This window comes from Montipora foliosa, chromosome 7 (genome assembly GCF_036669935.1).
Source record: "Montipora foliosa isolate CH-2021 chromosome 7, ASM3666993v2, whole genome shotgun sequence".
NCBI lineage: Eukaryota > Metazoa > Cnidaria > Anthozoa > Scleractinia > Acroporidae > Montipora > Montipora foliosa.
In genome coordinates, this window is record NC_090875.1 from 29,741,199 (window position 1) to 29,759,517 (window position 18,319).

The 18,319-nt window shown below is 38.4% G+C and overlaps 1 protein-coding gene across 1 annotated transcript in view; it reads left to right on the forward strand.

The window, feature by feature from the left end:
* The first annotated feature begins 1,036 nt into the window (after positions 1–1,036).
* The window catches only part of LOC138011754 (carboxypeptidase A2-like), a 23,317-nt gene continuing 6,034 nt past the window's right edge, over positions 1,037–18,319 (forward strand). The window contains exons 1-9 of the mRNA XM_068858913.1: positions 1,037–1,170; positions 1,259–1,480; positions 10,723–10,804; positions 11,731–11,949; positions 13,865–13,966; positions 14,417–14,521; positions 15,027–15,137; positions 15,612–15,714; positions 16,964–17,172. Of these exons, the coding sequence (XP_068715014.1) occupies positions 1,422–1,480; positions 10,723–10,804; positions 11,731–11,949; positions 13,865–13,966; positions 14,417–14,521; positions 15,027–15,137; positions 15,612–15,714; positions 16,964–17,172 (990 nt within the window). The 5' untranslated portion in view covers positions 1,037–1,170; positions 1,259–1,421. The remainder of the gene's footprint in view (positions 1,171–1,258; positions 1,481–10,722; positions 10,805–11,730; positions 11,950–13,864; positions 13,967–14,416; positions 14,522–15,026; positions 15,138–15,611; positions 15,715–16,963; positions 17,173–18,319) is intronic.

Sequence of the window (18,319 nt, forward strand, 5' to 3'; positions counted from 1 at the left end):
CACAAATGTTGAACGAACTGTTTCGACGGCTTCAACTCCAGCCACCGTTTTCTATAACAAAAGAAATGTTGAATCCATGTTGAATGAAAGTTCAAATCGGTTTAAATTTCATTCAACAAGGTTTCCAAATTTTCTATCCTTTCAACTACGTTGAACGACCTGTTCAAACGCTCCCAACATCTGCTTCAACAAAATGTTGACAAAATTTAAATAGGCCTTAGTCGGGTGTTTGAACCGAAGTCGAAATCCACACATACCTCAATTCACTGAAAATTTACCAATCAAATATAAATTATAGATAGAAAAGTTTAATTAAAACGGATCTTGGCAAATACCCCATTACATCGATATAAGCCCCTTAACAATATCGAGAAAAGTTTAATATCATTTTCCTTTCCTTGAAAACGAAGAGTAAAAAAGCTTTCCCTACGTATACCCCTTTTTTCATTTCAATTCTCGCTCAGACCTTATGATGAAACTACTAGTGTTGTTCACAAAGAATTCTGCTGAGGAACTTTTATAGACCATTTTCTTCCAGATAAAATATTAACATTTGCCTTGTTTCGTCAGGTGCGAAAGCAGAGTCGATTTTTCTTTTCATAACGATGTTTTAAATAACATGTTGAATCAACTGAAAGATGCGGGCCATTCGCACAACATTAAACCCTTGTCAAAGCATCCTTACAATCATCAATATACATGTTCCATTGTATTTCATTAGGACGTTCACAACTGACAAAATCCACTTTCCGTCTATATTGGTTTCGACCACTTCCCTAATTTCAAAAAAATTCAAATCTTCCATCATTTCTAAGAAATTTGCCCTTACATTCCTGCTTTTTTTTTATCAGTTCTTCTAGTGAAAAGTAGAAAACAATGAAAATGTGATTGCAATTTTTTTGTAAGCAATTAACGTTAGCGACATGCTAAAACGATATGTTCAAATTACGTGTGGCCGATCTTTCCAAATCTTTAATTAACTCGTATGAATGATTGAAGGAAGTTATATATCTTTATTTATGAAACTGCGCCTGCACGTAAACAAGCATCTGCCTGCCCACTAGTCCCTTCTGAAAAGGTGTTTTCGCAAGGTTCCAAAAATTATTCAAAACGAGGAATATAATAAAGGATGCCGCTGTTTTTTGTGAAGACAATCAAGTTTACTAAACGGTGTGTAACCATCTGTCGTGGCTGGATCTTTGTTGTGAAACAATTTTAAAGGCAAATGTTCAGTTTACTTTCTTTGTTTAACCAGTAGGCAAGAAAGTTTTTTTTTTCTCGCGACAAAAAACCTGGCAAACTGTTACGATGAAGTCAACAAAGGCCACAGAGCATCATGAAAGTGATTCGCTATCTTCATGGTTATAAATCTTGGATCAAACGCACGGTTCTACCATTTTTAACGCGGCAGGGCGTTTGGGATGAAGCCTCCAATTTTTTACCTGGTGTTTTTTACATTGTCTTCAGTGGTTTTTGCCGGGTAGGTGAGAGGATATAAAAGACAAATATTTAAATAAATTAGCCTTATTTCTTAAATTTCAATCTTAATCCGAAAAAGCCACCATATTCACACTTTGTTAGATGCGCGCGGTTTCGATTACGTTAGGGTCGGAGTCTCAGCTTAAGGTGGAAACGTTTTGACGGGAAGGCTCAATTGATGCCAAGGGATCACCAAACGACCCGTCAAATTTGTTAGGAATGGTCATAAATATCCAAACACATATATCACGACTTGTTATCTCGGGATTAGATAGTATTCAAGTTAAATGGTTCAATATAAGACATCAGTCTGTTTTATTAAAGCATCGGTGTAAAGCACATTTTGAATAACAGAACTCCGAAAGTTCAAGATTAGTCAGAATAAATAATTTTAAGAATGCAAGCAAATAATAGACCGTGATAGATGAGGTTATCACTTTGAAATAATTTCGAATGAGGTGTTTGCCAGAAGCGTTCATTCATCGAGGCGCAAGGCTTTCTCACAAACTACAAAGTCAATATAGTGATCTTGTTGAGTGGGGCGACAGTTTTGGTGATCTTCCGAAAACAACCGCGCCAACAATTTTCTGTTGAGAGCTGAAGTGTGTTTCCCCAGGAAAGGCCTTTGTCATGGCCGTTTTATGCCGGTTGGCAACCGCTTTCTAGCCGAAATTGAGTGACATTCATTCCCTCTTAACATCACTAACGTGTTCTGTTCATAAAAGAGAGATTGAAGCTGAAGTGAACAGGAAATAACGCTCCACTCAAAATACCTTTTTGGCCATTTTTTTTTTTTTTTCAGCTTGAGTTGTGGAAAACTAAAACTAAATTCCAAGTCAATTTATTACGGGAGATGGTAAACATGGCGGTTAAGTCTTAAACGAACTTTAGTTGGGCGTTATTGTATTGTTGGAACCCATTAATTCTTCAGCGAGAGCAAAATAGCGTGAGAAAGCTCCTTTTCTCGTGTCTTGAAGGCCAGATGTGCCGATATGAATCAGTTCCGCAACTTTGGTTGATTTCACATTCTAAACGGTGCGAAATATCGGCTGTTCCAACCAAGAGGTATTGATAGCTTTTTTTTTCAGTTGATAAAATTAGCAAACCAAGTGCACACGCTGCGGAGAGCAAAACATGATCTCGACGCAACATGCTCTTACCTGAAAAGACCACACTCATCATTCCTAATTAGAAGGTACATTCTCGTTCACACAAAATAAGTTTAGACGGTCGATAAAGGAAGACGTTTAAATTTAAATGTTTAAACTGATAAACAGATGGATCAAGTGACTACGCCAAAGTTTGGGAGTGATGTGGTATATGCTCTTCTGGGCAAGGCAAAGTGTGTTTTCCCCGTAGAGAAAAATATAAAGTAATCGCACACTCTGTTAAGTTTTATCATTTTTTGGTGATCGATTTCGTCTTGGAAGCGACGAATGATTAAAAAAGCTAAGATCATTGTGGCCAACAACAAAGACTAAGAACACGTTAACGCATCCTTGTAGGCCAATGTAACATTTACTCTTGTCTTGTGAGAAAAAAAGGTCAAGTTTGAAGCCCTCTCAGTAACTGAGCACACACGAGGGGAAGGCTTCTCATCGGCTGTAATATTCTGAATCTGGCGATATAGATGATATAAAGATGAGACCAATTGTGGAACTGCTCGTATTACCGGCATCCAATGACAGTTCGCAGTTCCTCCATTCAATTATTTGCTGGAGGAAGGAGCATTTTTCTTTTCAAGCTTTCAAACTTTCGGACGCGTTGTCAACAGTTGTCTAGGTCTGTTATCACGCTTCCTTTTTGTGGCTACTACTCGCTGAGAGTAGACATTACTGTTGTCGCTTTGCAAGAGTGAGTGTAAGTAGGCAGCCCTAATCTCCAGATAGTGTTCGGAATTACACGGTCAGGCTTACCGACTATACCGACCGACACTGACGTCATGTTATTGTTTAAATTAATAATCAAAGGAATGATGACCAATTTATATTCTACCTTACAGTAGTAGCGACATGTAATCCTCAGTCGACTACATGAAGGCATCGACAGTAAAAAAGTGCGAGGGGTAAAAGGTTCGATGCTTGATACTTAAATCGCACGACCTTCTTATAGCAAACAATAAGCAAGTTCTTAAAACACCACCATGATCAGAAACTTTAAAAAAGTAATACAGCAAAAGAATTTTGAAGGCAAATGCGCACACTATGAGATAAAAGAAAAAATCTGCTGATTTTGTGGACTAATTTTACAAACGAGTTTTCAGAGTATTCAAAAACACACTCCTCGCGTGTTTAATTTATCGTTCTGGGCGGATTTGTTTTTTCTCGCTTTGAAGTACGTGATGGTTGAAATCGTTAGCATCCACAAACCCCACAAAATACATGGAACAGGAAATGAAAGAATCCGCCGAAGATTATCTTAATGGCAGTAGTTGGGAGTGGGAAAGTTCTAAAAATAACTCAAGGTCACAATTTAATTTTGTATTGGGAACCAGATTAAAAACGCAAATCCTGTCTAAGGATAAATCTTCTTCCTTTGTGCTATCGTTTGTTTCACCGAGCGGAAAACTTGCTTTTGCTATTACACTGTCCAAAGGATGATAAGGCTCTTGTTTGGTCCCAAAATATTTAAGAAGGCTGAAGAAAGACGACAATTTCGACAACTTTAGGCCATTTATAGATTCAGCAGATGGTTGCCCGTTTACTTCAACTTTAAACGATCCAAAGTTCAAGAAAGATGAAATCTCTACATGAACTTTACGTTTCCCTTAGGCTACGTCTGGTTCTATTCATACTCAACTGTAACGTAAATCGATCTTTACGCTGAGCTCAAATCGATAGCTACGTGTTTCATTACACAAGCCTTAGGTGTAAAGCTGAAGCGAGAGCCATCCTCACCAAATTAAAATGGGCATGACGTTAATTTAATTTAATTTAATTTAATTTCCAAGTATAATCAAGAGCCTTTATCGTGTACAAACTTAAATTTACAATTTTATACTGTTTGATTTAGACAAAAAACCCTTGGTTTTATCAGCGTCCCGATGAGAACCGGTTTCAAGAGCTCTTAGCTCACTGTTCATAGTTGGCATCCCCGGTTCTCTTTATCGTTTCTTCATACGAAGCCAATATTCTTTGATTGCAGTCACGTGATAAGACGGCCATGTTGGTGCAAAACAACAATAGAAAAATGTTGCTCAAATTTTGCATGCATAATAATAGAGTCAAATTCGCAAAAGACGTTTTCGCTATTGTTCTTTCTACCAACATGGCCGCCGTGACGTCAGATCCAATCAAACAGACGAAACCAAGTTTTCTGAGCCCGTGAGACTGAGCACCCCCAGCAAACCATTGTTTTAACGAATACCGCTGGTCAGCAACCTGGTTCTGGTCATTGCTGTCTAAGATCTTCCAGAAATAGTCGATATCAGAAACCCATAAGGGTTGAAACGTTTAACGCGCGTTTACAGCTTCCGAATATTCAGTGCGAACTGATTGGTTGAATGTTTCAGTGCTAAGTACCATATTTGGGAACCCCTCGCTCTTGTTGTTCCAAATATGGTACTTAGCAAATTGAACATTCAGAAGCTTGTTTTCCAGCACACAAGGGGCCGTTACACGTTTCAGCCCTTATGGGTTTCTGACGATATACAGTAAACTCCCATATATAGGAACTTAGATTTTTCCAAGTTAAGGACGGTGCCTACTATTGTTATTGCGCATACGTCCTGCGCATCTCCAGATACTCGGATTTCCCATCGCCGATGCTTACTAATACGGGGATATTTTTGCGCGGTTTAAAACTATCCGGAGAAAGTTGATCTTAGTAAGTACTCTTGATATTCAAAAAGAAAATTGGGGGTAACCATGCATTTTTGAGAGATAATTAGGTTTCAATTTGAGAAAGAACGCCATACATTGCTTTGTATTTTAAAGCTTTTTACAAATATTATGCTTGAATTATCTTTGAAAAATGCGTGGTTACCCCCAATTTTCTTTTTGGATTTCAACAACTCTTGTTAAGATCTACATTTCCTGCATAATCACATACCGGGGCAAAAATATCTTTAATTAGTAGGCACCGTCCTTAAGCTAAATGGGTTCTTATAAAAAAAAGCATTTACAGTACTTTTAGGCTATCTCGGTCCTTAAATTGGTTCGTATTTCCACACACGATATCTAATCTGTGATAAGGTAAGACTGATTTCTTCTAATAAGGACATTGATACCTTGACATTTGAACATGACCATGAGAAATAAGTCTTGAACAAAATCTGTTCAGTTTTAAGTGAAATTTCTTCCAAATGCCTGAAATTTCAAGGTCATTTTCTAAAATAAGAACCTGTTTAATTTTTTAGGCAAACCTGGTTCTTATATGAGGTTGTGTACCGTATTTCGAAACTAGCTGGGCAACGATATTTAAGGGACAAAAAAGTTCAAACTGAATGAACGATGAATTAGCTTGTCAAGAGTGAAACAGAGTTGTCGCTTTCAAAGCTAGCCCGTGTTTTTCTTTGGAATTCAACGTCCGTTCGTGTCCCTGTTAGTTTCCCAAAACAAAAGTTTATTTAATTTTTAGATTCCTGCCAGCTTTCTTCGAGAAAGTAGCCTCCTTGAAACAAGTGACATGACATGAGTGTGTTTACTCATGCATGGATCAAGTCAAATATACTAGCATTTCGATCAAACAGACGATGTTTTAAAACGCAACAAAAAGATTCATGCTATTTTCAGCTTCTATTTTTTCTTGATTTGCGATAATAAAAACATAGAAAGTGCCATTTAAAACCACTTAAAAACGGGCAAAACCAAAGAAAACTATGAAAACGAAAAGAAAAAGCACTCGTATACAAGGAATACAGAGCTTAAAATTGTTTATTAACTGAAAAAAGTTACTTTTGTTGATTTCTCTGAGCGACGTAAACCGAATACTGTTAACCATTTAAATAAACAACTTAAAGCCGAAATTCAAAATTTAAAAAAAGGAAAACATGTTTTAAATATGCAGTTGAGTGCTCCTACGCAGACATTTGTGGTTTATGTCTTCAAAATCAGAACACTTGCAATAATATACAAGATCCTTGTCAGCCGGAAAGAACGTTCTTAATAGAACTGAGAGCGACCCGACAGAAACACCTCAAAACTGTTCTGATAACATAACGAAGCATCAACAAAAGGATATAACAAAAGCATCAACCAAATCTGTTCATAGAGTATTCCTTTCCAAATGAATATACCAACATATCACTTAGTCTTCGCAATAACATTTGGTAGTCTAATGTTGAAAAAGTATACATTAATTCAGGAAACTCATCCGACGGTTGAATAATTAAGAAATAATTAGTAGCAGCAGATGTTTGTGCAGAGTTTCAGCTTCCTCAATTATAACAGAACCTGTTAAGAATCGTTTTGTTTTAAAATACTTGGTTGCTGTTTGTTTTTAAGTGGTTCTTTACGTTTCATTTTTTACTTCCATTCCATTTTCAAACAGCTCCATTTACCACAATTGTTTCCTGATCTTAACTTGTGTTTTCTAGGAATGTGGAAAAACGTTTTAAGTTTGGAAAACACTGAAAGGCTTTTATACCACGCCAAACAGACGCTAATTTCGTCTTCTTTTTTTAAATTTTAAAAATGTATTTGACGCCTAAAATAAAAAGCTACCTAATTTAAATGTCATAAAAAGTGATCACGGAATAAATTTGCATACTTAGCTACACGTTACTTAATAAAAATATCGACGAAAGAACATTTAGACTCAATGAAAAAGTACTTCTTATCATCGAAGCAACACATCCTACAATGAAGTCCAAATTTGAATACGCAAGGTAACCTTCACAAAAAACTGAAAAGATCTTTTTTTATCAAAATTTATCAACTGCGCATACGCAAATCGTTTTGATCGATTTCTGTTTGTGGAAGCTGAATTTTTGCCCCCACAACAGTAATAAGGAAACTATAAATGTAAGCCAACGTGTGTTGAACATCCTTATCGTACAAACTTTAAGTGGACGTCACCATCCACGAGATAAGCATATTTTGTGAGCTACAAACCACATTATCCTTTGGAATAAAAACCCATAAAGGCTTTTAGTTCTCCGACAACAAAGTGCCAACTGTTTGTATTTAACAACAAAAATGGAAAACGTTTATTCATAATGACAAATTTATATTGACTGATGACGCTTCTGTCTTTCGGTAAATTATGTAGGTACTATGTTCACCACACATGATTTCTGTTTGTGGAAGCTGAATTTTTGCCACCACAACAGTAATAAGAAAACTATACATGCAAGCCAACGTGTGTTGGACATCCTTATCGGACAAAATTTAAGTGTACGTCACCACCCATGTGATAAGCATATTTTGTGAGCTACAACTACATTATCCTTTGGAATAAAAACTCATAAAGGCTGTTAGCTCTCCGAAAACAAAGTGCCAGCTGTTTGCATTTAACAACGAAAATGGAAAACGTTTACTCATAATGACAAATTTATATTGACTGACGCTTCTGTCTTTTGGTCAGTTATGTAGGTACTTTGTTCACCACACCGGCAATCGTATTTGAATTAAAACTGTAAACTAAAACTTTAGAAGGACCACCTGCAACATCAAATGATTATCTTCTCCTTCCTTTTGTCTTTTTCGTGTAACTGATCACGCTTTTCGTGTAAAACGAGAAAACCAACTTGTACAACTTGACTCAGTGAAAAACAACTGACAAGCAGCTTCGATTATTACATGTACGCGAGTGTTTTAGCGGGTTATATAACACTCATAGAATCAATTTTACGACCACTACATCCATTTTTCGTATGTCAAACGAATGTTCATATTGAGCATCGATGTCACGCGAATCCCGCATTTTCTCCCGCCTTTTTTTTTATTTCAAAGGGTCTTGAGAACAGCAGATGAGAAATAACTTGAAGAAATAAAACAATATTTTCAAATCCTTTACCAGACATGTCTCGACGTACTTATGCCATCTATAGTTGTGAATGAATTGTACGATTTGAATTTAAACCTATTTATCCACGGTATTTTTCTTATAAATAGGTTTAAATTCATATTGTACAACTCAGTCACAACTGACGAAGATGGCATAAGTATGTCGATGTCGAAACATGTCTTGTAAAAAGTTTTTAAATGTTGTTTTTCTTCTTTTTTTATTTGTATTAATACCCATTATTTGTATTAAAGCCTGCTTTTCGATATCTACCATTGTATATTTATTGATCATGTAATAAAAAGAAAATAATACGTTAACTGGAAGATATGAATTTTATATTCTCGTAGCAAGAACAATATCTCAATCGTTCGCTGCGCTCACTTATGAGATATTGGGGAGCTTTTTTGAAACGACGACGGCTACGCCAACGACAGCGATAGGTAAAAGAGAAAAAAAGTATCGTGCTGCACGAGCAGAATGCATTTTTGTACATTTCTCCCAGTACCTTTCGCTTTAACGGTAACGTCTTGAAATTTTAAGTCATAGCGTGCATTGACTCGAAAGTAAAGAACCACCTGCATGGTCCAGCATAACAAAGTTACCTTGCTTCCTTGGCCATATATATAACACTGGCCACAAACAAACCGTAAAAATGACGTTGATCGATCGAAGGCTATAACCCATAAAATCCAGCTTATGTCAAAGCGTATCCTTTGATTCAATATGGCGGGTAGCGTTTGATTCTATGTATGTCAGAAATTGTTAGGATTACCGGCACTTTCTCCGGTAAAACTGCTCCTCTAAGTTGGGGAGGAGGTAACAAAGGCTGTCCATATTGCCTCACAAAACTACGAACCGAACAAAAAACCTGCGTCCTAAATAGACTAGTATCGTCATTAAAATGTAAAAAGCCAAAAAAAAAAAAACCAGAATTTAATACTGCAGTCTCCGATGGGCCTGTCTATAAGCAGTATAACAACTAAGAAACCCCACTGGATGGAAGCAGCATTATAAGGCGCGGAAGAGTTAAATTCGGAATAAAACGTCCAGTGAATGGAAAGAGGGAGCTTTCATCCGCTTCCTTCGAACCGAGAAAGGGATCCCGAATAATACGACAAAATCTGACGAAAGCACGGAGGCCCTTTCACTTTTCAGCCAATTCAAAGCAAAATCTCCCGCCAATAGGGACTTAAAATATCTACAAAGGCGACATCGACGAAAACGTTGCCTCAAAACATAACTTTGCTCTAAGATCGAAAGTCTCAGTCTCAAGTACTCCACCTCGTTCACTTCGAACAATGTAGGGTAAGCATCCTAACAATAAATTGGTACGAGCAATTTACGAGAAGAAAATAGAGATTCAAAGGTTCTGGCACATTTCTATGCTCAAATTGTCCCCAAAACCTCAAACTTGGTGACACCACGTCATTGTTTTGCAAAGTTCCGCAAAAAATAGGCTGATTTAGCAACAGAACGGGAACGTCCGTGGCGACGGCACGCGCAAAAAAAACACCAATGAGAATTCAGAATAGAGTAGACTCCACTCTTTTCTTCTCTATTCTAAATTCTCATTGGTAGTTTTGCTGCGCGCGACCTCGCCACCGACGTTCCCGTTCTGTTGCTAAATCAGCCTAATATGCGCTAAAATGCGCACCGCAAGTGTAGCACGAGTTTTCCTCCTTTGACCGATGATATCATTGTTTTGTGGCGTTGCCGTGATGCCGTAAGTCCGGTTTTATCTAGCGACTCAAGCACAAGAGGTTTGTGTCAACTGAAAACGAACCATAATGCAAGCACAAGCACACGACGGAGAGACAAAGATTTTCTAGTTCAATGTTTTCTCTCGGCTTCAAACACGGCGCTGCGAGTGGAATCTGGAACGGGTCTTTTTCATTGGACGAACATCACAGCTTGCGCTGTGCTTGCGTTACGTCCTGTTGTCACACACAAGGAAAGGAATTTTTTTTTCATCCCTGCGCTTGTGCTTATACTTCCGTCACGCAGGTTTCTACGGTGAAATAAGCGCTCTTGTGCTTTAGTTTATGATTGCGCTAGTGCTTGCGTGACAAGTGAAACTCCCTAATTTCTCAGCCAATAGAAGGTAAAGACGTTTTCCCGCGCTTAGGGCCGGCTGCTTGTATTTCAGTATTTTATGCTGTGGATTGGTTCACTTGATTTCCTGCTTCTGTTGCAACTAGGACAATATATTATTTACTTTGGTCTTAAATGAAAACCTTTTCATAAAGCAGTCTCTTTCATCATCGTCAATTGATCGCTATCTCTTTTGCTTTTCAGGGAGAAGGTCATTCGTGTTATTCCACGAAATGCCGACGACGTGGAGTTTTTAGCCGGGCTACCAAGTGATCAGGATCTCGAGGTGCGTGAAGGTTCCTCTTTCAAGTTTTACAACTTTCGCAGGGGATGAAATGGTTAGAAACATGAAACATTTAACAAAAAAAAGATTTATCACTTAGCAATACTTATAAGGTGAAGCAGATCAATTCATCTCACAAGAAACGTATTTCTTAAGGTTATGCAGATATGTGCAGAATTGGAAGCAATTACATGCCTTATCACATACGAAGCAAAATTACTGAATGCTGATTGGCTGCGACGGAAGGCATTTTTTCCTTAATCACGAGGGCACTTTTGGTAATCAAGAGGGCATGATTACTTGTTCCTGATTGGTTAACAGTTGCTTATCCAGAGCAAGCGAAGTTAGAAAATAATCTTCTTCCAGATTAAACTACTTTTTTGTCCACATATATATTTAAGCGCTATTTCTGTTGACGGTAACGATTTCTTGAATTGAACTTTAACCGAATGGGAGCGTGATAATTGTCATTTTTCACTAATTGAGTAAGTTGTATGGCAAAAAAATAAAGTACTATGAAAATAACAATTTGTAGTTTGCTTTTGTTGCGCCTGATTGCTCGTCTCGATTTTCTTGCCAATATTAATATCTACACATTTTTTCTTCACATTTCACTGTCACATTACACTGTCGTACATCCGCCTATTCTTCAAAATTTCTTCCTATACTGCCCTTATCTTTGGCTCGAATTCGTATAAGATTCTAATACTTTGTACACCTTATTAACTTGTCCCTATTTTATTTATGTATTTATTTATTTCTCGAAATTTACTTTAACGGTGGCCTCTTTGTTCATCTCCAGTTGTATTGGTCTATACCCGAGACGATTAGCTTTACAGTGAAACCTCGAAGTGACAACTAATTAACAGGAGTCAAAACTTAAATCGAGTGTCATGTAGCTTATTCAATACCGTTTTTAAAATCCTCAGCTTGATTTTTGGAAAGCGCCGCAGAGACCGGGTCTTGCAGTGGATATTCAAGCAGGCGAACATGCGTATAAGATTCTCTCCGTCAAGTTAAAGGAAAGGGGACTCCAGTTCCAGATCACTATTATGGATGTCGAGAAACTAATGGACGAGGAAAACCTCGTCGCGTCGACCCGTGGAATCGGAGTCAGCTTTTACAGCCAATATCACACTTTGGACGAGGTAATTAATGCAAATAAGCAATAATGCAAAAATGCAATAATGCAATAAGTGTGATCCTCACATCTATCTGGAAAATTCAAGCAATTGCCTCTTAAAACACCTGAAATATTCAGGGGCCCGTTTCTCGAAAGTCCCGATAACTTTTCGGGCCCGAAAAGCCATTTGTGAAACTGCCAACCGCTTATTTTGGAAAGCCGATCTTCTAACATACTTTCAGGGTAACAAAGAGAAACATGGCTGTGTGGTGTGACGACTTAAATCCTCTCCGTTCTTGAGATACAAAGGGAATTGTGACACCCGAAAATGACCCGTAAAGTTTCGGGACTTTCGAGAAACGGGCCCCAGGTGCCTTCAACGGGATTCGAACCCATGACCTCGGTAATGCCGGGGCAATGCTCTACCAACTTAGCTTTCAAGCCACTCAGGTAGGAGCAGGTCAAATTGTCGGGCTCATGTGTTCCCGTGAAAGGACGTGTAAGGTGTGTGAGGTTTGTTAGGACGTTTTCACTTTCACTTTTGCGTTCGGATTTCAAACGCCCCGTATGTCGTTTTCTCAGGCCCAGGGCACCGCGGTATTAGTCCTTGCGCCTCTTGCGCAGACGCACTGGGTTAAGAAAAGCATATTCTGCTTCACTTCTAAAACGTCAGATTTACAGGGATTCGGTATTTTTGCATTATTGGGCACATTGAGAAAACTGCAAGAAATCTAAGAAACTTGAAAGATATATTTGAAACAAGAGCATGTTAGGATGGTCCCTACTTGACGAAGAGCAAGGTGTGTCGTATCAGCGTTTAAGAACTACTGACGGTTGAGGCGATTTACTGCTGCAAATTGAACGATCGTAAACTGAAAAAAATAAATAAATAACAAGTCTACCAGTCGACTGAAAACTTTAACAAATAGGTAGGAAAAAACGAGGCTTAACGACCTGATTTAATCATCATGACAGCAAAACAGCACGGTAGTAATCACAATGTTTTTAGAATGGCAAGATTGATAGACAACATGCAACCTTCTTACACACACTTTTTCAAAACTTAAAAAGAGACATTCCCACTAGGAACAGCCAATGCAAATATGTAACTAATTCCTCGCGTTGCATTATCGCACCACGATATTAAACGCAAATTGAAGGAATATTTTTACACAAGACGAAATAAACTTAACGAGCAAAAGTGCACTTTCAGATCGGTCTTACTCACTCGAGCCAAAGATCATAAACGAAAATCGAAGATCGAAGATCAAGATAAGACGAAATGATCCAACTACATGGCGCTTACTTTAATTTAGTAACTAGCCTCGATAGTGATGACCTCTGGAAAGTAGTAGTAGTAGTAGTAGTAGTAGTAGTAGTAGTAGTAGTAGTAGTAGTAGTAGTAGTAGTAGTAGTGGTAGTGGTAGTGGTAGTGGTAGTGGTAGTGGTAGTGGTAGTGGTAGTGGTAGTGGTAGTGGTAGTGGTAGTGGTAGTGGTAGTGGTAGTGGTAGTGGTAGTGGTAGTAGTAGTAGTAGTAGTAGTAGTAGTAGTAGTAGGAGGCCAAATACAAACGTCAGACTGTAAATGCTTTTTGAAATCCGTTTCTTTACTCTCTTCTATTTTGATTCTTTACTCTCTTCTATTTTGATACTACTACTACTACTACCACTACCACTACCACTACCACTACCACTACCACTACCACTACCACTACCAACATATACATCAAGCTCGTTTCCAAGTTCCTCTCTCTTCCCCTATCTACAAAGTACCCTGGTTGCCACTGGTCAGGTGTCTCCTAGATTTTTTTCATATTTCAGAAAAAATAAATGAAGGGAGGGGCACGAAGGTTACACAAACGCCTTCACATTCAGTTCTTTTTATAGAGAACTATCTTCTCCTATAATCACTACCCCACTTTGGATTCACTTTACTCGCAGATCACACAAGAGTTGTACAATCTCGCAAACCAACATCGTGACATGACCAGAGTTTTCAGTGTAGGACGCTCTTATGAAGGACGAGAGCAGCTAGCTATTGAGGTAAGCTTCCGTTTCGGTTCCTTCACATTTGAGAATTTAAGGAAAAAATCATCCACTGCTTATCGAAACGGGTTTCGAGATTTACTTTCAAATAAATACAAACCTAAAAACGCGTCCGAAGTAAACATAACCATTAACAGAACCCAACCCAATTAAAAAAATGTGCTGCGAATATAGAGAGAAAATATTTCGATAGATGAAAAAAATGGCGTAAAGAAATCCGATTGGAAGGAAATCAGCTGTTTGGCGCAGTGCAGATAAATTCATGGTCGCTGATGACGAATTCAATTGGTGACCAATACGAATTTGAATTTGAACCCGGAGCTGACGTATGAAAATCCAAAGCCATAAGCACTGGTATCCGTAGACTGAATACTCCACGGCGGACCTAGCCTCTGAACGTAAGACGGCGTCTAACCATCATCTTAAATTGAATCCATGTACTTGCAGCTCAAAGGAGCACCTTCATTCAATAAAAAGACCTTCTTCATGAACTGCGGAATCCACGCTCGTGAATGGGTATCACCGGCAAGCTGCATGTTCATCATCAAACAGGTTTGAGATTTTCTTTTTTTATCATAAATAGACGTCAATGCGTCCGCAAAAGCTGTACCTTAACATTTGAACGGCTCTCACGTACATTGAATTTTATGATTCCTCAATAAATTGAATTTTATTTTTATGGAAAAATTCCTTTTGCTTTAGTAAATTAAATGGCGGATGGTCACGTGAGTAAAACTATAAGCTAATGGACGTATCCACCTAATGTCATCAAAATCGATCAATCCTCAACAAAATGACTGTGGCCATTACTTATGACCACCATGAGAACTCAGCGTACGTAAGTGAGGGGAAAGCAATGTTGAAAAAACACTTCCAAAGTTTTTCCGCATGATTTCGAAGGAGGTTCGGTCTTTACCCATTGTCTACACGATTCGGAAGCTTTAGCGGGAAAGTCGTCCCAACAAGTTAGCCTTTGCTAAGCGCTAAACTGCCCCTACAGTTTCATCAAGGGTGACAAGTTTGCAATTTCAAATAACTTTACTCTGCTTCGTTTTAGATTGTATCCAAATATGGCAAAGACAGTAGCGTCACGGAAATGTTGGACAAAATGGACTTCATTATCATGCCAGTACTCAACGTCGACGGATATGTTTTCACATGGAATAAGGTAAGAACAGAACTTTAATTGAGTTTACAGTCATAATCAGTTCCACAGAAACTAAATGTAAAAAACCGAAAACTATGAACGGCCGATTTCTTGATGACCGAGTCTAAATTGATGAATGACTTTCAATTCTCGAAGAAAGACTCACGTTTACAAGCTGCGTTAATCATTTGTCATTTCTTGAAAACACAAACCGACTGTCGACTACTTTCTCTTTTGACTTTCCCGTTCCTAAGCGAACTCGAGTGGTTTCCATAGCAAGTAAATTGGGACTCTACAGAGTACAATTTTTGTCTCAATTGTCGCTACCACGCATGCCGCTACTTTTGCGCCTTGCATCGGCTGTAAGCGTCTACAATGCATACGGTGATTGGCTCAGTATGTTACCATTGACCAAAGTTATTACATTGCTAGTGGTATTTTGACATTGGAACTGCAAACCTTTCTAACAAACAAAATTGTACTTTGGTTGAACAGCGCAGCCGCAGAAACAGATTTTGGAGAAAGACGCGCAAACCGAACTGGGGGAGTCGCTGTATTGGAACGGATCCAAACCGAAACTGGAATTACAAATGGGGGTGTGAGTGTTATTACATTAGGCCTCATATAGTAACAGCAATACAAGCTAGTGTATCTCTGAAAGATAAGGCTTCAGTTGTTCAACTGAAGGTGAAAAGTGCGATCTACCTTTTGAACAACACTACCCAGGGCTCAGCAATGGTTTGGGCGACGACAGACAGTCACCGTTTTTTAAAGAGTTGTCTCTTCGTCCGCAAGAAAATATTCCATACACAAACCCAGCAAGTTTCCCTCTCCTGTTCTTCATTCCGTTTCTGAGTGCTATCGAGTTTAAGCTAGATCATTATATTTTCTATTTTTATACTTTATTTCGCTGTTTCTTCGACTCTCTAATTTTTTAAATGATGGTCAACTATGTCATCGCTCGCCACGATTATAGCTTCTACTATTTGCGAGTAGGTCGCCCCTCCAAGGCTTACTTTGGATCAGTTAAAATAGCTAAAATAGAAATGAGTGCCGACTGAATATTTTTAGATTTCTTGTTAGATGGCCTAAAAAAATTAATTCAAATTGTTTTGTACATATAACGGATAAAAAAAAAACTCATACTTTGCAGCTATTTACAACCTCTTGCTAAGTTCATTAAAAAGGTATAGCATGCAGTTCCATAGTGAACGTGTGCCTATCGTTTTTTAAACCAATCACATGAGGCGTTGTAATAGCTGCGTTTTACGCCAAATAACTAGCCAATTATAAGTTGATTATAGTAATTAGTTAATAACTGTGTCACTAGGAGATATTAACCACTCAAAAGCGATTATAGCGACTTAAGTTTAAGATATACGACGCGGTCGACCGGGAGAACGCCACAAAACAAGAATATCATTGGTTAAAAGAGGAAAAATAATCCCACTGCACGTGCAGCACGCATTTTATTGCAGTAATCTTCACAACAACAACGTGGAATCACCAAATTTGAGGTTTCAACTACAACGTGAGCGTAAAAATGTAATTGAAACCTTTCATTCTATATTTTTACGCAGAAACTGCTCTGGTACCCATATGATGAAACAATGGCCTGCAACCTGCAATAGGCCATTTCCGAGTTGCTGTTTGTCTCGGTTTCGAAGCGAGTCTTGGTGCTCAACTATTGTATGGGAAATGAGTTCGATTTGCATAAGAATACGCAGCTCATTTCTATTTGAATGGTTGTACACCAGGACTCGCTTTGAAACCGAGGCAATCGGTAACTCGGAAATGGGCTATTTACACCCTCCATTATAATCCTATTTTTCTGTTCTTACTTGCAGTTCCAGGAGCCAGCAGTGATCCTTGCGATGACGCTTTTCGGGGATCGCATGCATTTTCGGAAGTCGAAGTGCGCAACGTAGCGACGTTCTTGGGATCGTTGAGTGAGGAAGGCAGAATCGCCGGCTATATGGACGTACACGCTTACAGTCAACTCTGGATGACACCCTGGGGCTACACAAGGCAACCGACACGTGACCACAGAGAGCTGGTAAGAAAAATTAGCTTGTTTTAATTACCGAAGAGACACATAATCGGCGAATCAATAAGAAGTTTATTCGAGTGTCTATGTATTCCCCTCATATAAGCTAATAGCGACATTTCTTGTTTACAAACATTGACGTCACATTTCTTTTGATATTCAAATTCGCCAACCAAGGAACAAAGGAAGTCATTGTTTCAACAGCCAATTGGGTTCTGGTTGGCATATTAATAACAATAGGTGACGTCACGAGAAACGTCGCTATTGGCGACAATAAAACAAGGACTTGTGAAAAAAAGATAGTTAAAATAACCCATAGCAAATAGAACTGAAAATAGAGCTTAATAAAACGGGATATATTCTAAAATATTATGATTTTATTTTCAGCGAATTCACGATTTACAAATCATACAATTGCTATTTATCAAATGTACGAGCGAGGTTCCTACGTCGTAGACTGAGTACCAATCAAATAAAAACCTACATCAAATTTTGCTATTAGATAACAGTAAGAAAACGGATTCAAGGAAAACGTCCTTGTACAAGAGTAAAAATGTTCCGCTGAGTTCTAGAATCTGACACGGGACACAAGATAGTAAAAGGCAACCGCTCTCTCCAATATTTATTCCTAAACACCCACCTACATGTTTTAAAGTCATTCCACTTAAAATTCGACCCAAAACTTTCGAATCGTAAAGGCATTTTTTTCCGTGTGGATTTACAAAAAAAATAATTGCTTCATATGTTTTGCGAAGGGAAAAAAAAGGTTCGCCAACGTTTTCCGAGGGAAAAATCATCTCGGGACATTTGGCGATATAGATAACATCACAAAAATTTCTGTTACTTACATATTCCTCCAGAGCATCCGAAAGAACTTTGTTTATTGACGGAATTCGATCGAAACGTCAGTCATGCACCATCGACATTCCATCTTAGGAGCAAAATCATGACACCAAAGTTTTGTCATTCCTTTGCTCAAATGCTAGACTCGCACAAGAATCGGCTACACTTTGATTGCATTCGCGTGATAAGACGGCCATGTTGGAGGCAAAACCATAGGAAAATGTACTTCAAGTTTTGCATAATAATAGAATTCCCAAAAGACTTTTTCGCTATTGTTCTTTTCCCCAACTTGGCTGCCGTGACGTCGGTGCAA